Here is a 22,190-nt window from a genome sequence, read left to right as displayed (position 1 = left end):
AATATCCAGTGCACTTAGACAAATGCTTAGCAAACAATAGCAGACCAGCAATGGTGGGTGGGGTTTGCGATGATTGTGACAGTGGCTTATGGTTGTCTAGTCAGCATTAAGCATTGGCAGATGCAAAGTTTGCATCCTAAAACTGTTGCTTTGTAAAAACCTGTATGAAAAATCTATGACTCTTCATGTTTTTATAATGTTTGTCCATTGTCTCAAGATAATAATCATTGCCAATATATATGGATTAAACAGTTTTCATATTTATTTTTGAAAATGCTTTCCATATATTTTTTCTATTGTTTGGTTTGGTCATGTTGCACTTCTATAGGTGTCACTTAATGCAAGATATGATGTGTAGAATTTGATCCTGTGACAGATGTACTGTACGTAATGACAGTACTTAGTCTATATTAAAAATTGTCACAAATGTTTTGCCAAAATTGCAATGATACAATTTATTTCCTCCCACTCTCCAAAACTACCATTTTAGAACCAGTGACCGCTCAGTTTACTATTAAACAATGAAATGTAAAACAAAAATGAGGTTTGCGTCAATGAAAGAAAATTCCATTAAACACAGAGACACGTATAAACCTATTATAATACCTGAACAATGTGAGTCACCTGAAGAATGCAAATATTTATAGGCATTTCTGAAAATAATTTCAATATATTTCTCATAAATAGAGCAAGAGATATCACACATAATGTTTCTTAATTATTGATTCACTTGACTATTGTGCATATGAACACATAATTGCAATAGTATGTTTCCATGCTTTTAAAATTAAAATTCAGATGGAAAGGAACAGCTGTCTTGTAGGTTTGAGTATACAGAAACATACTGTGAAGTTTTCTTTATTATATCTTGTCATCAAAAGGATTCTGAATTTTTCTGGGCGGGGGAAGCAATGACTTTCCTTCTGGTGCTACTCTGGGAGATGCGACATAGCTGCTTCTGCCTAGTTATTTTTGGAACAAGGCCTCAAAATTGGACCTTTTGTGTATTGGAAAAGCTGTTGTGGCCTTTATTCTTTATCTGACTCAAGGTTTGAAGAAGAACTCCTTCATTATTTTGTTGTCTTGAATGCTATTTCTTGACATTTTTACTATGTCAGTTCATACATGCACATCATTATTGTTTGTTTACTTTAAAAATCACCATATTAGGCCAAAGCAATTGAGCAACTGAATGCTTATTGTTTAAGATTTTGTGCTGAGTCTGTTGTCAAATTTCTAGGGAGTTTGTGATCAAAAGAAAGTTTCACGATAAAAGATTAGGTTTCTATGAATATAAAGCCAGAATTGGAATATGAGCATTTTGCTTTGTATTGAATGTTAACAGTTTTTATATGTGTTAAGTCTGGTGATTGTCAGTGCTTTTCCAATAGGTTTAGAAGCAGATTTGGCCAAAAAATATTTCATCAATGAAAATTAGTTCTTCAACTTGATCGGTTTATGTTACCAATCACACATTTTTGGAAGTTCCAGACTTTATCATCTGCCTCTGAAATGTAGATTTTGGAAGCCAGTCACTCCTCCATCATGATGTTATGGCAGTCCGATATTTAACTGCTGATAATTAACTTCATCTTGGGTCAAAATAGTATTGACCATATGATGAAGCAGTTTATGGCCTTATCAAGATTCAGCTTTTGGCAGATGCATGACAAGTAGCATTTTCATCGCGCACATGCCAGCCAGTGATCATTTTGAATAATATAGAGTCCACCTTCTCTCCCTATCATCACTGAACGCCCCCAACCAGCAACATTCTGGATTGCATTCTTGACTGGAAACTTAATTTAACCAACAGCATAAATAAGATATCTGCAAGAACGGGTTGGACAGTGGATATTCCATGATGCTTGACACATGATTCCTCAACCTCTTTCCACCAACTAGAGATCTTAAGCCAGGAATGTGATGGAATACTCTCCACCTGGATAGGAGGTTACTTCTGAAGAGAAATGACCATCTTCAACCTGCGTTAAAAGAGTACTTTTGAAAATTGTGACCTTCACCACTTCAAAGGGATGGAGCAGCAACATGAATGTTCCTCTGAGAGAGACAGACCATCATAACTTAGATGTGTATTAAATGTTTGTATATCTAAATACATACATTTGAATTTGACAATGTCAGAAAAAATATGAAATGCATTTGGTAGGCAAATCTTAGGAATTCTTTAGGGGTAGGCAAACACAAAATATTCCATATGGTAAATTAGGTAAAAGAGAATAGACATATCTTTATTTCACATTTGAATATCTCTTTTATCTGACATAATTACATGTTATGCTTAACATCAGAATAATTACACCCAAGAGCTTTAAACATGGCAATTTTTATGACAGTTCCTGCTCTCCCAGGTTTTGCTTTGAAGCAGGCTTATTGGTACAGATTTACTGTGTCCTGATTCTGAGCACTTTTCCTTGTAAACCCTCAGAGAACGAAGTCATTAGCCAAAGTTTTACTCTATAATCTTGTACAAATGCCTTTCTTTGCAGGATTCAATGTGTTCCATTTTTTTCCAAAGAATCACATTTTACTTTGGAGCACCACCATACAAACTTATTTGATTTGAATTATTTATTTTGTATTCGTTGTGTAGTCTTTGCTTGCAAATACTAATAAAAATACTATGCAATATACTGTTGAATATAAATATTATTAATATTAAATATTGTAAGTGTGCAGTTGGAGTACTAGGTACAGTTTTGGTCACCCTGTTGTAGGAAAGCTGTGATTAAACTGGAAGGAGTGCAGAAAAGATTTAAAAGGATATTGCCGGGACTAGAGAGCATGTCTTGTGAAGGTAGATTGAGCAAGCTAGGACTTTACTCTGATGCGAAGGAGGATGAGAGGCAACTTGATAGAGACATACATGGTGATAAGAGGCATAGATCAAGTAGATAGTCAGAGACTATTTCCCAGGGCTGAAATGGCTAATACCAGGAAACATAATTTTGACACTGGAGGAAAGTATAAGGGGATGTCAGAGGTAAGTTTTTCCATAGGGTGTGCTGCGTGTGTGAACACTCTGCTAAAGAGACAGATACATTTGGAATATTTAAGAAACTCTTTGATAGGCTTATAGATGATAGAAAAATGGAGGTCCATGTGGGAGGGAAAAGAGGGTAAGATTAATCTTATAGTAGGTTCAAAGGTTGGTACAGTATTATGGACCACAGAGCCTGTATTGTACTGTGTTCAAGACAACCTGAGTTGTAGGGAGAGGTGGGCTAGCTCCTTATTCATTAGAGTGTATTCATGGGGTGACTCTTATAGAAGTGTTTAAAATTGTGAGAGGCAGCAATAAGATGAATGGTAGTGTTTATGCCAGGATAGGGGAGTCCAAAACTAGGGGACAAACATTTAGGGTTCCTGAGAGGCCGCTTTTCCATACAATGGGTGGTGAGTTTATGGAATGAGCTCCCAGAAGAAGTGGTTGAGGCAGCTACAGCATCACTGAGGTAGCTGTTGAAAAGCTACATAGAGGGGCATGGCCATTTACTGAAATTGGAGCTGCCTAGGTGAGCAGCATAGACTGGAAATGCACAGAGGACTGTGTGTCTCGCAAGACGATCTGGGTATTCCCTAACCGGAAACCTTGGATGAATTATGAAGTCAAGTCCCTTTTGAAGGCTAGAGCTGTGGCTTTTAGGTCCGGGGATACCAGTCGCTACACAGAATCCAGGCGTGAACTCTGGAAAGCCATTAAGGACGTCAGGAGGCAATATCGAGCCAAGTTGGAAGCCCAGGCTAACCAGAGGGATGCCGGTAGACTATGGCAGGGTCTAAATGAGATCACTGGGCGCAAAGGAAAGGCTGGGAATATCAGTAACTGTGGCGCTTCTCTTCCTGACGAACTTAATGTATTCTATGCAAGATCCGAACAGAAGAGAGTACCACTCCCTCCGGATGAACCGGACCTGGTGGCATCGAGATTCATCATCACCAAGGAGGACGTTAGAAGGGCCTTCCTGAAGATAAATCCAAGGTAGGCGATGGGCCCAGATAGTGTCCCGGGACGGGTTGTCCAGGCCTGTGCAAGCGAGCTTGCCGGAGTGTTTGCTGACGAACAATAATCCCAGTGCCGAAGAAGAGCAAGGTGGCATGCCTGAATGACTATCGACCTGTGGCTCTGACATCAATTGCTGTGAAGTGCTTCAAGCGATTGGTTATGGCACGCATCAACCACAGCCTACTGGTCAACCTCGACACTTTGCAATTCGCCTACAGGAGCAACAGGTCAACGGCAGATGCTATCTCTCTGGCCCTACATTACTCCTTAGAACACCTGGAGAATAAAGACACATATGTAAGGCTCCTTTTCATTGACTACAGCTCTGCCTTTAATACCATCATTCCAAATAAACTGATTCCTAAGCTCCGGAACCTGGGCCTTAGCACTCAGATCTGCAGCTGGATCTTCAACTTCCTCACAGACAGGACCCAGGCTGTAAAAATAGGGAACAAGCTCTCCTTACAATCACTCTGAGCACTGGTGCCCCACAAGGCTGTGTACTCAGCCCCCTGCTGTACTCCCTGTACACCCATGATTGTGTAGCCAAGTTTCCATCAAACTCAATATATAAGTTTGCTGATGACACCACAATTGTAGGACGTATCTTGGGTAATGATGAGTTTGAGTACAGAGAGGAAATTAAGAACCTGGTGGCATGGTGCGAAGACAATAACCTATCCCTCAACGTCAGCAAGACGAAGGAATTGGTTTTTGACTTCAGAAGGAGCAGCGGACCGCATGACCCCATTTACATCAGTGGTGTGCAAGTGGAACAGGTCAAAAGCTTTTAAGTTCCTCGGGGTCAGTATCACAAATGACTTGACTTGGTCCAACCAAACAGAGTCCACTGCCAAGAAGGCCCACCAGCACCTTTACTTCCTGAGAAAGCTAAAGAAATTTGGCCTGTCCCCTAAAACCGTCACTAATTTTTATAGATGCACCGTAGAAAGCATTCTTCTAGGGTGCATCACAACCTGGTATGGAAGTTGTCCTGTCCAAGACTGGAAGAAACTGCAGAAGATCATGAACACAGCCCAGCATATCACACAAACCAATCTTCCGTCCTTGGACTCACTTTACACTACATGCTGTCAGAGCAGTGCTGCCAGGATAATCAAGGACACGATCCACCCAGCCAACACATTTTTTTGTCCCTCTTCCCTCCGGGAGAAGGCTCAGGAGCTTGAAGACTTGTACGGCCAGATTTGGGAACAGCTTCTTTCTAACTGTGATAAGATTGCTGAATGGATCCTGGCCCGGATCTGGGCCGTACCCTCCAAATATCCAGACCTGCCTCTCGGTTTTTTTGCACTACCTTACTTCCCCTTTTCTATTTTCTATTTATGATTTATAATTTAAATTTTTAATATTTACTGTCGATTTGTACTCAAGGGAGCATGAAGCGCAGAATCAAATATTGCTGTGATGATTGTATGCTCTAGTATCAATTGTTTGGTGACAATAAAGTAAAGACTCATTGGGCCAAGAACCTGTATTATGCTCTATTGCTCTATGACTATGACTTTTTTTTTGCTGTCTGGTAATGTGAATTTGTTATATACATGTACAGTATGTGGGATTCTTTTCCCAATAATTTTCAATTTACTTATAAATTGTGGATAAAATAGAGTTGTCAACCTGCAAGTATGCTGACTCTCACCTTTTGAATACTTCCATTAATTTAAGAAATATATTTTTAATTTACTTGCATTTCTGCACAAAGCAACTACAATGAAATACTTGGTCTTAATCACATTGAATAATCTTTGGGTATTTTATAAATGTCAACTGAATATGATTTTTCAATAATGATCATTTAGAGTCTCTATGAATGTAGAGAGCACATTTTCCAATGTCTTTCGATATTAATCTGACATCCTGTATTGAATCTGAGTAAAATTGCAGAGTGATACAAATTCAACTAATTGTTTACATGATGGTACACTTGGTCTTTCCATTGCCTATATTAAGAAAAGAGAAGTTGGATTTTTAATAGGTTATTAAACTGAAACAGTAATGCTATATCTGTCTCTTCAGATGCTACTAACTTGTTGAAAATTTTTAGTGTATTGTTGGTTATTGGATTTCCATACCATGGAGTTCTGTCAATGGTTACACTTAATGTCATTTGTTTAATCAGATTGTTAATATGACAGATGTAATTACAGCAGCCAGATTTACAAAATATTATCTAAATTTAGCATACAAATTGCTTTTAATGGAATGGCACAACTTTCAGATCCAGAGTAACTGGGCACTGTTGTGGTAGGTGCGCCAGTTATTTCACTTTTGCATTTCTGTTTGAATGCAAACATTCTATGCAAAGGACCATGGACTTTAATGATGATTCCAAGGAAAAGGAATGGACAAGTTGAAGATATTGTCCAATCTCATATCTCATATCTCTATGTTTCACTTTAGGATACTCAAAATACTTTAGTTGGTGACATTGGACATCTTTGCATCTTGTCATTCTTAGAAATGTGGATTGCTGGAGTAATGAAAGAAGATGAAAGAGTATCATCGTTACAGCTAATTTAACATCCACTATCCACCATGAGATTCATGCCCTGAACTAAGAACAAATAATAAAATAGCTACCTAAAGAAATTTATAATCTTACAGGATTGTTGACAAATCTTAATTGGAGAGTGACATAATAAATTAAACTGCAGAGTTTCTCTAAAAGATACTAAATCTTGTGAACAGTAAGGGTCTTGGGAATAAAATTCAAAGCACTACAGATGCTACTAATATGAAGCAAAGGTTGAAAATGCTAGAAAACCGAGCCGGTGAAGCAGCATCTGTACAAAGATGAAGAGAGAATTTAGGGAGTTGGGGAGAAAGCCAAAAAGTAGGACCTCCAGGGTAGAAATCTTTGGATTGCTACCTGTGCTACGTGCCAGTGAGGGGAAACATAGGATGATTTGGCGGATGAATGCATGGCTGAAAAACTGGTGCAGGGAACAGCATTTCAGATTTCTCAATCATTGGGATCTCTTCTAAGGAAGGTATGACCTGTACAAAAGGAATGGGTTAGACTTGAACCAGAGTGGACAAGTTTACTTGAACTGTTGTGGAGGGCTTAAACTAATGTGGCAGGGGACTGGAAACTAGGGTGATAGGGCTGATGATATGACTATTATTTTACAGGCAGAGGAAGTGTATAGTGAGAACATCAGAAAGGACAGGTAGGTGACAGGGCAAAATTGCAATCAGTGGGATGAATTGCAGTGTAACGGGGACAAAATTGAAAAGGACTACGGATACAGAACTAACCATGTTATCTTTGAATCATGTAGCATATGGAATAAAGTAGATTATCTTGTTGCGCAGTGAGAGATTGGCAGGCATCACTGAGTCGTGGCTGAAAGAACATTATAGATGGGAGCATAACACCCAAGGGTACACATTGTATTGAAAGGACAGCCATGTAGGCAGAGGGGGTGGCATAGGATTGGAGGATGTAGAATCCATGTGGTTAGAATTAAGAAACTGCAAGTGTTAAAAGACCCTAATAGGAGTTGTATGCAGGCCTCCAAATAGTAGCCAGGATGTGGGCTACAAATTACAATGGGAGATAGAAAAAACATGTTCAAAGGGCGATGTTACAATAATTATGGGGGATTTCATATGCAGGTATATTGAGAAAATCAGGTTGGTGCTGGATCCCAAAAGAGAGAATTTGTAGAATGCCTACAAGATGGCTTTGTAGAGCAGATTAGGGTTAAGTCCACTAGGGGATCAGCTGTTCTGGATTGGGTGTTGCGTAATGAACTGGATTTGATTAAGGAACCCTTAGGAGGCAGTAATCATAACAGAATTTGCCCTGCAGTTTGAAAGGGAGAAGTTAAATCAAATTTATCAGTAAACATAGAGTAAAGGGAATTACAGAGGTATGAGACAGACCTGGCTAAAGTTGATTGGAAGGGGATACTGACAGGGATGATGGCAAAGCAGCCAATGGCTGAAGTTTCTGGGAGCAGTTAAGAAGGTGCAGGATAGATACATCCCAAAGAAGAAGTAGTATACTAAAGGCAGAACGACACAACTGTGGGTAAAAAGGGATGTCAAAGCCAGCATTAAAGCAAAAGAGAAGGCATGTAACAGAACAAAAATTGGGAAGTTGGAGAATTGGGGAACATTTTAAAACCAACAGAAGGCAAGTGAAAAAACCTTGGGGGGAGGGGGGAAGAAGATGAATTATGAAGGTAAACTAGCCAACAACATCAAAGAGAATACCAAACATTTTTTCAGATATATAAAGGGTAAAAGGCAAGAATAAGTATTGGACTGCTAGAAAATGACATTGTGGAGCTAGTAGTGGGAGACAAGGAAATGGTGGACAAAGTGAACAAGTATTTTGCATCAGTCTTCACTGTGGAAGACAAGGCCAGTATGCCAGAAGTTCTAGAGGGTCGGGGGACAGAAGTGAGTGTAATTGCAAATACTAAGGAGATGGTGATTGGGAAACTGAAAGGTCTGAAGGTGGATAAGTCTCCTTCACCATGTAGACTAGACCCCAGGGTTCTGAATGAGGTAGCTTAAGAGATTGTGGGGTTATTAGTAATGATCCCATCAAGAATCACTAGGTACCGAAGTGGTTCAGGAGGAATGGAAAATTGCAAATGTCACTCCACTCTTCAAGAAGGAGAGAGGCACATGAAAGGAAATTATAACCTGACCTCAGTGGTTGGGAAGATGTTGGAATCAATTGTAAAGGATGTGATTTTAGAGTCAATTGTTAAGGATGTGATTTTGGAGTACTTGGAAGCCCATGATAAAATAGGTCAAATTCGGCATGGTTGCCTTAATGGAAAATCTTGCCTGACAAATCTGTTTGAATTATTTGAGGAAATAACAAGCAGGATAAACAAAGGCGAATTGATGGATCAAAGATGTTCAGAAGATCTTTGAAAAGTATCGTACATGAGGCTGCTTATCAAGATCAGATCTTGTGCTATTACAGAAAAGATACCAGCATAGCTCAAGGATTGGCTGATTGGCAGGAGACAAAGAGTGGGAATAAAGGAGCTTTTTGTAATTGGATGTTGGTGACAAGTGGCATTCCACAGGGATGGTTGTTGGGACCGCTTCTTTTTATGTTGTATGTCAATTATTTGGATGATGAAATTGATGGCTTTGTGGCCAAATTTATGGACGATACAAAGATAGGTGAAGGGGCAGCTAGTGTTAAGGAAGCAAGAATGCTGCAGAAAGACTTTGACAGATTAAGAGAATGTTAAAAGAAGTGGCAAATAGAATACTGTGTCAAGAAGTGTAGGAGCAGAATTAGACCATTACGCCCATCGAGTCTGCTCCACCATTCCGTCATGGCTTCTCCCCCACCCCCAATTTTGAAGCTTTGCCCTGTAGTTCTAGATACCAGAGGAAACATCCTCTCCACTTCATCCACCCAATCTAGTCCTTTCAATATTCAGTAGGTTTTAATGAGATCCCCAGGCATTCTTCTAAATTCTAGTGAGTACGGGCCCAAAGCTGCTGAACACTCCTCACCTGTTAACCCCTTCATTCCCGGAATCATCCTCGTCAGCCTCCTCTGGACTCTCTCCAGTGACAACACATCCCTTCTCTGATGTGGGGCCCAAAACTGTTGACAATACCCCTAATGCGGCCTGATAAGTGTCTTACAAAGGCTCAGCATTATCTCTGCTTTTATATTCTGTTCTCCTTGAAATAAATGCCAACATTGCATTTGCCTTCTTTACCACAGCCTCAACTTGTAAATTAACCTTCTGGGAGTCTTGCAAGAGGTCTCCAAAGTCCCTCTGCAGTATTGTTCCTTTTACCAAAATTCATTATCATACATTTCCCAGCATTGTATTCCATCTGCCACTTTTTTGCCCATTCTTCCAATTTGTCTAAGTGCTTCTGCAGCCCTCAGCACTACATACCCTTCCCCCATCTTCTGCAACCTTTGCTACAAAGCCATCAATTGCATTATCCAAATCATTGACAGACGATGCCAAAAGTAGCATTCTCGATACTGACCCCTGAGGAACACCACTAGTCACAAGCAGCCAACCAGAAAAGGCCCTTTTTATTCCCACTCGCTCCCTCCTGCCTGTGAGCCATTCCACTATCCATGCCAGTATCTTTCCTGTAATGCCAAAGGATTTTATCTTGTTAGCAGCTTCATGTATGGCACCTTATCAAATGCCTTCTGAAAATCCAAGTAAATGACATCCACTGCCTCTCCTTTGTCCACCTTGCATATTACTTCCTCGAAGATCTCTTAACAGAGTTGTTAGGCGAGATTTCCCTTTATAGAAACCATGCTGACTTTGGCTTATTTTGTCATTAATCTCCAAATACCCCGAAATCTCATCCTTAATAATAGACTTCAACACCTTCCCAACCACTGAGGTTAGGCTAATTGGCCTATAAATCCTTCGTCCTTTCTTAAAGAGTTTGCAATCTTCCAGTGCTCTGGGGCCATGCCAGAATCAAGTGATTTTTGAAAGATTATGACCAATGCATCCATTATCTCTGCAGCAGCCGCTTTTGGGACTCTGGGATGCAGTCCATCTGGTCCAGTTGACTTATCCGTCTTAAGACCTTTGAGTTGCCTATCACTTTTTCCTTGGTAATAGCAAGGCCATTCACTCCTGCTCCCTGACACTCACAGATCTCTGGCACACTGCCAGTGTCTTCCCCATGAACACAGATGCAAAGTACCCATTAAGTTCATCTGCCATTTTTTTGTCCCCAGTTACTACCTTACCAGCATAATTTTCCAATGGTCCAGTATCAACTCTCACCTCCCTTTTACTCTTTATGTAACTGAAAAATCTTTTGGTATCTTGCTTTATATTATTGGCTAGTCTGCCCTAATATTTCATCTTTTCTTTTGACTGCTAATTGGAGGCCTATATATGATTCCCATAATGTTTTTTAAACTCTTGCAGTTTCTTAACTCCACCCATAAAGATTCAGCATTCTCTGACCATATGTCACCTCTTTCTAAAGATGTAATTCCATCTCTTACCAACAAGGTCACACCACCGCCTTTGCCTTCCTGCCTGTCCTTGTGATACAAAGTATATCCTTTGATGTTAAGCTCCCAACTATCGCCTTCTTTTAACCACAGATCAGTGACACCCACAACATCATACCAACCAATCTGTAATTACACCATGAGTTCCTCCACCTTATTCCAAATGCTACATGCATTTAAATACAGCATCTTCAGTCCTGCATTCTTCGCCCTTTTGAATTTTGCCTCTGTGGTACAACTTAAATTCATTGTACTTTATTAACTTGGATGCATGGATCAAACTTCATATTAGTTTGATAGGTTTGTCCTTCAGTTAGTCCTGACGAAGGGTCTCGGCCTGAAACGTCGACTGCACCTCTTCCTATAGATGCTGCTTGGCCTGCTGCGTTCACCAGCAACTTTGATGTATGTTGTTCATATTAGTTTGATAGGTTTGTAGATAGTTCTTGCTATCTACAAACCAGTACGTTGGGAATCTTAAACCAAAAGTTAGTAGATTTTCTGTTTTATTAGTATTGTTAATATAGCAACTACATGTTTTTTTTCATGTTTAAAGATTTTACTAGTTACAGTTAACAAACTGAAGCCAGGGAAAGTTTACAAGAATGTTGCTGGGTGTGGAAGACCTGAGTTATAAGGAAAGATTGAATACGTTAGGACTTTATTCCTTGGAAGATTGAGAGGAGATTTGATAGCGGTATACAAAATTACGAGGGGTGTAGATAGAGTAAATGCAAGCAGGCTTTTTCCACTGAGGTTGGATGGGTCTACAACCAGAGGTCATGGGCTAAGAGTGAAAAGTGAGAAGTTTAAGGAGAACATGAGCAGAAACTTCTTCATGCAGAGTCGTGAGTGTGGAATGAGCTGCCAGCGCAAGTGTTACCTGTGAGCTCAATTTCAACGTTTAAGAGAAGTTTGGATAAAAAAATGATAAAATTAGGTAAATAAGTACATAGGGATTGGATAATTATGTCTGGGGGCAGGAGCAAGCATGAACAAGTTAGGATATAAACACCTACAATGGTTGTTACATAGGCTTACATACAACATTTTGGACCAGTAGAAATGGTCCAGAAGAGATATATGGAAACTATTATTACTATTTTTCTTAACAACTAATACCATTACTTAGCCTAATAGATTAGAATTACCACTGTACATAATTATCTATTTAAGTGTCTAATTTCCTTTTATATCATCTCAATGTGTACTTAAGAATGTATAAATAATTATAGTTTTATACATATAAAAAAATGGAAAAGGTTATACATGTGAAAAAGTACATGATACTTGTGAATTCCTTATCCAAATAAAAATAAAATTTTAAAAAAAGAGAAGTTTGGATAGGTACATAGATGATAGCGATATGGAGAGCTCTGGTCTCAGTGTAGGTCAGTGGGATTGGGCAGTTTAAATGGTTCAGTGTGGACCAGATGGGCCAAATGGCCTGTTTCTGTGCTGTACTTTTCTATGACTGTGATGTATTGTTTCATCTTATAATAGCATTGGGAATATTACTCACTGAATATTACTTTATTGGGTATACAATAAGTGAATCCATATGTTTTTCCTGCTTAAATATGATTAGAATAATTGGACATAAGCAGGATATTTAACTTGAACTAGGAGCGTTAAATATGCATTTCAAAAACATATGGCTGTCAAGTTGCTGGAGTGGCTGCTGGATGTTCAGGGGTTTAGAAGTTTCAAAAGAGACAGAGAGGGAGGCAAAAAAGAGGTGGGGACCTAGCTAATAGCAATGGTGACACAGAGGAGCAGATCAGGAGGCAGATTTTGAAAAGATGCAAAAATAACAAAGTTGTTGTCATGGGTGACTTCAACTTCTATAATATTTATTGGCACCTCCTTAATACAAAAGGTTTAGATAGGGCAGAATTTGTTGGGTGTGCCCAGGAAGGATTCCTGACAGGCCAGTTAGAGGAGAGGCCACTCTCGGTGGTGAGTATTTAAAAGACAGTAACCACACCTCCCTGACCTTTACCACAGTCTTGGACAGTATGAAAAACTATTTAATCTGTGGAGGGCGTATTATGATGCTACTAGGCAGAAACTTTGGACTATAAATTGAGAACAGATGTACTCAGAGAAATGTACAGCAGAAATGTGGCAGACTTGCAAAGTGGTCACCAGCCTCTTTATAAACACGAAAAATTCTGCAGATTCTGGAAATCCAAAGCAACACACACAAAGTGCTGTAGGAACTCAGCAGGTCAGGCAGCATCGATGGATGAATGCAGTCAACATGTAGGACTGAATCCTCAAGGAAGGTCTCGGCCTGAAACGTCAACTGCTTATTCGTCCTTTGGATGCTGCCAGACTTGATAGTTCCTCTATATTTTGTGTGTTTTGCATGAGCTTCTTTATTGTCACCTTAGCAACACCACACACAAATAATGGTGGAAACTCTTGGTCTCTAATTAAAGAACAAAATGAAATAGCATCAGACAAGATGAAAGGTGGGAAGGTTCACCATAATATGAAATATTTTTACAGCCACTTAAAGCAGTTCTGGGTGCAATAGTAAAACATTTATTTTAGTAGACAAGCAATTCATATGTCTGGAAAATAATTCAGAGATTGAATTTAAATCCCAGTTTGGTAGCTGGACAAATATTCAGTAAAATTCTGGAATAAAACAGTAATGTTTAAAACTGCATGACTATCATTCAAAGCTCATAGGGCTTACTGTTGACCTTTTGGAAAGGAAACCTGCAATCTTTAACTCATCTCAGAACCAGGATCAGGTTTATTATCACTAACGCATGTCAAGAAATTTGTTGTTTTGCAGCAGTACAATGCAGTTTCTATAAGTTACAATAAGAATATACATAAAAATAAATAACTAGTGCAAAAAGAGAGCAAAATAGCAAGGTCGTATCTGTGGATTCATAAATTATTCAAAAATTTTATGGTGAAGGGGATGAATCTGTTCCTAAAACATTGACTGTGTGTCTTCTGGCTCGTGTACGTCCTCCCTGATAGTAGTAATGAGAATAGGGCATGCCCTGGATGGTGAGGGACCTTCATGATGGATGCCACCACCTTGAAGCATTGCCTTGTTGAAGATGTCCTCGATAATGGGGAGACTAGTGCCCATGATGGAGCTGTCTGAATTTACAACCTTCTTCAGATTTTTTTTCTGATTCAGTTCATTGGAGCCTCCATACAAGAGGGTGATGCAACCAATCACAATGCTCTCCACAGTATATCTGTAGAAATTCGCTCAAGTCTTTGGTGACATACCATATGTTCTCAAACTCCTAATAAAATACAGCTGCTGATATACCTTCTTCATAATTGCATCAACATGTTGGGTTCAGGATAGGTTTTCTGAGATTTTGACACCCAGGAACTTCAAGCTGCTCACCCATTCCATGCTGACTTTGGGTATCAAACTTGGGTATCAAATCTCATGACAGACTCTTAATTGCATTTAAAATGGCCCAGCATTGACCTCAGTTCAGAAACATTTGGAGGTGTGTGATATAAATATGGACTCGTTGGGGGCGCTATAAATAATTAAAGAAAATGTATTTACCAGTTTTTGAAGAGTTTCTTCAGTCAAGCAAAAATACTTAAGGTGGTACTAATGAAGTTCTTTCTTTAAGGACTGCATTCAAAACAAATGCTAAAGAAATATACTTTTTATTTGTACTTCATTCCTTGCTATGGAATTTTTTCAGTGAACTTTAAATCACCGATATTAATAAGTCAGTGATGAGACTTATTAGTTGTTTTGTAGCAACCTTGCAGATGTGAATTTTGATTAGTGCAGTGTACATTTATAACTACACTACTCAGTGCACTCTACTGATAACAATAGATTGATTACTTCAAGCTCTGCCAGTATTTTTCATAGAATAAGATTGTGTAAATTCAATGTGATGCAACCTTGAATGTTTGTATTTTCAATTTGGTTCATAGTTAATTTTAAAAGAAATGAAGTAGTTATGATAATCTCTTATATAAATAATACAACACACTGAAAAGTGCATTTTGGTAATTGGACTGAAGTGCCATTTGCAAATTTCCTGAGGTTAAAATGCATTATCTAATTACGCCTATTCTTTCAGATCTATTTTCTAGATCATATGTTTTGTCCATTTTTCCAAGTATTCCAGAATTTTAAAAAATGGTTTATACTTTGATATCACGGATTACTTAACCTCAATAATGTAATGTACATTATTGTCTCCCTCAATATATAATGTACATTTATTTTACAATATTTCCAGTGCAGTAGCAGTTTGTTTTAAAAAAAATTGCCTTTAATTGAGCCCAGGAAACCATATGCAAGTATTCTTTGTGTAAAGTAACATTTACCTTATGATGTGAATTGATTGTGGTCACATTATTTGGTGTTAAGCAATGTTTGAAATGGCAAGCATATTACCTGTAGGTAGTAATTTTCAAAAAGTGATTTTCATGTGTTTGTTCTAATTCATGATTTACTTTGGTATCGTGGTATCATGTAAAACATTCTGTGTCATTCGGTGATAAAGATGAATTCACACACTACTAGCTGATGATTGTCATATCTTAAGAATGTCAATGTTACAGTTTAACCTTCACTTAGTTTCTTCCCAGGAATACCCACTGCATTTTTTAAATATTGTTCTGAAACTTTTCTGACATAATTGTGCACTATCTGAATCCTACAGATGGGGTTTAAAAACTAATATCCTACACAAACCATGTTTAATTTACATTTCCAAGATGCACATGACTGTCAACTCTAATTAGGACCAATTCTTTTAAGTTAAACTTCAGCGGTAAAATATAAATATTATAGGTTGGTTTTCTGTCCTCTCAATGCATCTATTTGCAAAAACTTTACCGTTAGTTGGGAAAATTTATACAGAAAATTTATAATCAATGAGAATTGTGTTGGTACAATAATATAGAAACACTAATGGGTTTAAAGAAGAACCTGACTTATAAGTTAATGGACTACATCAATAATCCATTCCTTGCTATTTTTATGGCCAATCAGCTATTAAATACAACAAGGGTGTTCAACTATGAGCTCAACTGTAACACCATATACATGTATGTATATTTGTATGAATATATACATATATTTCTTTCATCTTGTGCATTCAGTCCATGCCTGACTACAGAGCCTATGTTTTTGTTGTTCAGACAAGCTGGATGGTTTGAGGAGCAGCAACAAACGGAAGCGAGGTTGGCATGACAGTATTGCACACCAATTAGAAGATTACCTTCAGCTTCCTGATGACTATAACTCTCGCTCATCAGAACCTGGAAAGAAGCGGGTAAAAAAATAAACTTAATTGCTCCTTTTGTGTATACATGATATACTGATTGATTCAAAATATGAAGTATAAAAATACGTTTTCTCTGGGTGTTATGACTGAGCAAAAGAGAGAGATGACTCCATCATGGAACAAACTTAATCATATTTTGTATATATTACCTTAAGTATCAGACATTCTTAGTACAGAACATATCAGAGAGAATACTTTTGGACTATGAGCTGCTTGTTTTCCTTTCTAACCTTCAGTCTTTTCCCTGTACAGATCTTACTGATTCCACTATTTCCTGGCAGTAATGTGAACAGTATTTAAGAGTAAGCTAGCCTTCACCTCTCCGTCAGAGAAGATAGCTGGCCATGTTTATAGCAATAGCAAATCCCACGCGGGAAAGAAAACATTAGCTTTTGAGTGATCAAGCTGGGTATCTCTTCTTCACTTAGATGTACATTGAAAAATTATGTTTGCAAAGGATTACACTGTTTCTAGATTAAAGTATATATTTTTTATTTTGACTGGGGAAGTTCTCAAGGCATGGTAAAGTCACAGTGGAATAGTAGGGAATGTGAATGGAATGGAAAAGTCCTATCAGTCTTCATAAAATTTTTTGAGAATTGGGAAGAACCTGCATTTCCAGTGAAAGAACTCATTGCCACAGATGGATAGTGAGCTATTGCCTCACAGCTCCGTGTTCAATCCAGACTTCTGGTGCTGTCTATGAGGAGTTTGTATGTTCTCCTTGTGACTGCTTGTATTTATACTCACATCCCAAAAGTATGCAGATGGTAAATAATTTAGCTGCAATTAATTGTCTCTATTGTCTAAAGGAGTGGCAGAATCTAGGGGGCAATTGATAGGAACGTGGGAAGAATAAAAGGCGTAAATGTAAGACTAACTTTATATCATAAGTGTTCTTGATTGTTGGCGCAGTCAATAGGTCCAGAGATTTTTTTCTGTATTGTATTTCTCCATGACCTTGTTGCAAAGTAGTATTATGTTTACTATCTGAACAAAAACTATAATTATCATTACATGTTTTATGAAGGTATTTGCAGAAGGGGCTGAAATTATCCATGGATGTTGGGTACATCTAGCTAACAATTGAATATTAATTCACTAAGAACTGTAACTGCAGAATTCCAGGGCTGAATGAAGTTAACAGCTTTATGACTCAGTTATTAAATTCAAAATGCTGTCCAATTAGTTTTAAAAATGATCTGTTGAGCTACTACATCAACTTTTTTATTTATTTGTCTTTTGGAATCGGTAAGTGTCCTTAGAAAGAGCAGCATATATTCACCTATATATATATATATATATATATATATTTGCACTCAAGAAGATGATCATGAGCTGCTGTTTTGAAATTGTACGTTCCAATAGGAGCCTGTATACTCACTTACAATACCATATCACTGTATCGGAATCTAATACCTTGTTGTCATTGATGACCTCTGGAATAATAGTTTAAGATTTTAATCTTCACTCCTATTGTCCTCCATAATAATCTCATTCAACAAGATAGTTATCTCTTCCAGTGCCTCATATCTAATTAAACTGGCTGTATGGCATTTGTTGGAGATCTGGTCATCTTGGTTAAGGCATTTAGGCCACGCAATGATGAAGGAATGCCAATATGTTTCAAAGTCAGAATAATATGCAGCTTAGTGGGGACCATTCAGGTGATAGTATTTGCATGTACCTAAGATGTTGCCTTTGGTGGTAGAGGTCACAAGTTTGGAACACGCAGTAGTCTAGGCATGTGAGTGCTTTTTACATATTGTACATATTGAGACTGGTGGTTGACGATGTGAATGGTTTAGCTGGTAGCTGGGACCTGAAAACTATTAGCCCTTTTCAATGTTGGGTCTGAACTTATACAAACTTACTTCTGTAAATGTTCTGTTTATTACTGATACTGAAACATGATAAATGGCACTGTTGGCCGTCCTGACTATTGTTGGAGTTGTACTCAACCAGACTATCAAATATACTGTTTATGGTCAAAAATAAACATCAACAGATGCAAGTGTTACCATATTCAATCATAATAGGCCAATTTTTAAGCAATTGAATTTTTTAAAAAAATTAACCAATGAGTTATTTCTCAACTTTTTTGTGTAGTTATTTGTTCTCTTTTAGACATGGTAAAATTCTGCTGGGGCAGATAGCTACAGTTAAAAAAAAAATCCAAAATGCAAATTAACTTGTATAATAAAATGTGAAACATGACTATTTCTGCATAGTACTTTAGATTACTAATTTGCTTCAGGTGGGAAGGCGGGAAGTAACATTTATCTGAACTGCCCCCCCCATATGCTCTAGGTGAGATGGGCAGATTTGGAAGAGGAGAAAGATGCTGAGCGCAAACGAGCCATAGGATTTGTGGTTGGACAAACAGACTGGGAGAAAATTACAGATGAAAAAGGCGAATTAGCACAGCGAGCATTGAACCGAACTAAATATTTCTAAAGAAACGTTCAAATTGTGTTTTTTTACACTGAGGTAAGCAGTAATCAAAATTAAATTATATATTTAAATTGTGACACAAAGGTTATGGGAATGTGCATTGTCAATTAGAGGTTGACTGTATGCTTCACTGGTTGTAAGCATCCAGGCAGAGTTAATGCTTCGAATGAGAAGACCATCTTTTAAACATTTAAATGTTTGTACTTGGTGTAGGACTAGACAATAGGATACCAATTTTAATAATTTGGATTCTATGTGGAAAGAAGCTAGAAATTAAATTTCAATGGATTGAGACTTGCGCATTTTTCCATTTTTAAAAAGTACTTTTTTTAATGGGTTAAAAAATGCTACCAAATACTTGTTGGCCTGATTTTCTGATGTGAAATGTTATCTATGGGAGAATTACAAAAGCAGCCAAGTTAATGAATTACTGTATTTGCCTGGACAAGGAAGGAAGGATGTGGCGGAAATAACACAAAGTAAAATACTGAAAGGATGGATCACATTCAAAAAGCAAAAGGGCCAGAAGTAGTGATGGAATAGAGAAGCACGCTTCTTTCAGCAGGAAGAAAGGAAACACTTGAAATATCATAAGTCACTTCTATTTCAACAGCCTGCAAGATCATGACTTGTAAAATTTCTTTATGATCCCGCACAAGCATTGTGCTTTAAGTAGTTCTACCTCTTCATGTCACAACTCTATTCTCTTATTTCTGGTGCAAATATACAAAATCTAACATTGCCTTTTTTGAAATTTCATCCCAGTTTTGTCATAGAAGGCATGACAATTCAGCAATGGCCCAGCCAACATCCCCTGCAGAATCATTGCTTCAAAATATGCTTTCTGTAAACTACAATTTTTGTCCATTGATGCTGAGATGCATCCTAGATGTGCTGGAACATGTAATCAGTGATGTAACCTGGGGTCACCTGGTGTTTCGGTTCCTTCCAGACTCCCTCGCCCAGGTGACTCTGCCAGGGGTTGACCAGGCCCCAGCTTGTGTCCTAGCAGCAGTGGTCCATAGGTCACACCTCTTCCTCCATAACCAGGGATTGCCCAGCGGCCTCTGCAACTTTTCTGATGGTCCTTTTCTTTCCACTAATTAGGAAGTAAGATTTTCAATGAAGCAAATTCCTCTCAGTTGTGACATCTTACAACTTTAATCCATAGCCAATTACATTTTGTACAAATCTGACACTTAAATACAAAGTTCAGAGAAAATAGCAGTTTTTGCACGTGGGCAGATGAAATGTGAGCAGCAATTATCTGATTCTGCCAAGACTTCTTGAGATCAAGTTTCCAATAACAATATTTTCTGCCAGATAACTTTACAGTATGGTTCTTGAATTATAACTTCTGTTTTGAAATTTTCCTTTTCCTTGAAGAATTTTCTTGGATGGGTGGCATGGCACTTAGTGCTGCTGCATCATAACTTCATCCCCAGTGTTATCTGTGTAGAGATTGCATAATCTCCCTCTGACCATGTGGTTATCGAGTCATAGAAAAGTACAGCACAGCAACAGGGCCTTCAGCCCATCTAGTCTGTGCAGAACCATTTAAATCGCCTACTCCCATTGACCTGCACCGGGACCATAGCTCTTCATACCACTACCATCCATGTACTTCTCATAAACATTGAAATTCAGCTCACAGGTAACTCTTGCATTGGTAGCACATTCCACACTCTCACAACTCTTGAGTGAAGTTTCACCTCATGTTCTCCTTAAATTTTTCACTTTTCACCTTTCACCCTTCACCCAGGACCTCTGGTTGTAGTCCCACCCAACCTCAGAGGAAAAGGTCTGCTTGCGTTTACCCTATCTATACTCCTCATAAGTTAGTATACCTCTATCAAACCTGCTCTCAATTTTTTAGGTTCCAAGGAATAAAGCCCTAACCTCTTCAATCTTACCTTATAACTCAGGTCTTCCAAACCCGCCTTGAAATCCTTGAAATTTTTTTCTATACTCTTTCAACCTTACTTGCATCTTTCCTGTAGGTGGGTGACCAGAACTGCACACAATACTCCAAATTAGACCTCACCAATGTCTTATACAACTTCAACATAACATTCCATCTCCTGTACTCAGTACTTTGATTTATGAAGGATAATGTGCCAAAACCCTATCTACCTGCGTCACCACTTTCAACAAATTGTGGGCCTGTATTCCCAAATCCCTTTTTTGTGCCACACTTCTCAGTGCCCTGAGGAGTTACGTCCAGTTATACCCAGGTCCTCCATTTTTCACCAATATTCCCAAGTTGATAAGACAGTTGGCTACTGTAAATAGCGTTTAGTGAGTGTAGGCAGTAAAAGAATCAAGAGGAGTTAAAGCACAAGTTACAGAGAATTAGATGAGTGAATGCTCTGAGAGCGGACATAGACTTGGTGGGTCAAATAGCTACCTTCTCCATCCTCAGAAAATATGAATAGGTTAACATCTCAAAAGGTCCTGTTCTCACTATATGTACATTTGCTCCTGTGATTGTAATTCCATCACCCTGAGGATGTAGTTGGCACAGTTATTAACCTGCTAACCTTTCTGCATACTTTGAGTTAATACATTCTCAACTTAATGAAGGGAGACCAGAATATGGTTCATCTAAGGACAGATCCAATGCATACTATGTTTGTAGCCATGGTGTTATTAAATATTTAATAACAATCAATAATGTGAAACTGTTCAACTAAACTGTTTTAAGTATTAATTGGATTAAATGTAACAATTTTTCCATTTCCTCTGTAGGCTCCGCAGTAACAGTGGAGGATAACAGCAAGAAATCTTTCATAATGGTTGGGCAGACAAGAATTTCACGACTTTAGAATTTTTTGTTTTATTGTTACAGTCAATGTACGAGCATTAGACTATTGGTGGTTAACTTATCTTAGCAGCCTGTGAGAAATTTTTTAAAAACTTAGTTGATAGTGTCATTAAAATCTAAGTTGAAACCACACTAATTGTAATCCAGTGTGTCCTGGGCCTGCTATCATGGCTTTGCTTCATCAGCTCGTTTTTTTTATATGTTGTATTAATGTACTGTTTCTTGCTCTGTCCAAACCAATTGTAATTTTAAGGAGCAATAAAGTTAACTTGAAACCATGGAACAGTGCAGGTGTCTACACAGCATGTGTATTCCAACATACGTGTGTTTATTAAGTGTTCAGTTTTTCTGTTTTCAGTTTGAAATTTCTTGCCAGAATTTTGATTTAGGTCACTGAATTCTCTTGCCAAGGAAGCACCCCAATTTTGTTTACACTTGGAAGAAGTTGTAGGTAGTGAGCCATTTCTGTTGGTGCATGGGGAAAGTGCACTGCAATGTTCTGAAGGTGTGTGCTGTTAATTGATGCCACATGCCTGGGTTGTGCACAGTTCCAAT

General features: G+C 38.2%; 1 protein-coding gene across 2 annotated transcripts in view; it reads left to right on the top strand.

Moving 5' to 3' along the window:
• Nucleotides 1–21,938, top strand: part of LOC134344335 (YLP motif-containing protein 1-like) — a 123,204-nt gene extending 101,266 nt beyond the window's left edge. Inside the window, exons 20-22 of one of the 2 annotated variants that reach the window (XM_063043945.1) lie at nucleotides 16,212–16,345; nucleotides 18,668–18,847; nucleotides 21,560–21,938. In XM_063043945.1, coding sequence (XP_062900015.1) covers nucleotides 16,212–16,345; nucleotides 18,668–18,814 — 281 coding nt within the window. In that variant the 3' untranslated portion in view covers nucleotides 18,815–18,847; nucleotides 21,560–21,938. The remainder of the gene's footprint in view (nucleotides 1–16,211; nucleotides 16,346–18,667; nucleotides 18,848–21,559) is intronic. The other variant, XM_063043937.1, reaches the window with a different exon arrangement.
• The last annotated feature ends 252 nt before the right edge of the window (nucleotides 21,939–22,190 follow it).

Source organism: Mobula hypostoma, chromosome 1 (genome assembly GCF_963921235.1).
Source record: "Mobula hypostoma chromosome 1, sMobHyp1.1, whole genome shotgun sequence".
Taxonomy (NCBI): domain Eukaryota; kingdom Metazoa; phylum Chordata; class Chondrichthyes; order Myliobatiformes; family Myliobatidae; genus Mobula; species Mobula hypostoma.
This window is presented reverse-complemented; position numbering and strand designations above follow the sequence as displayed.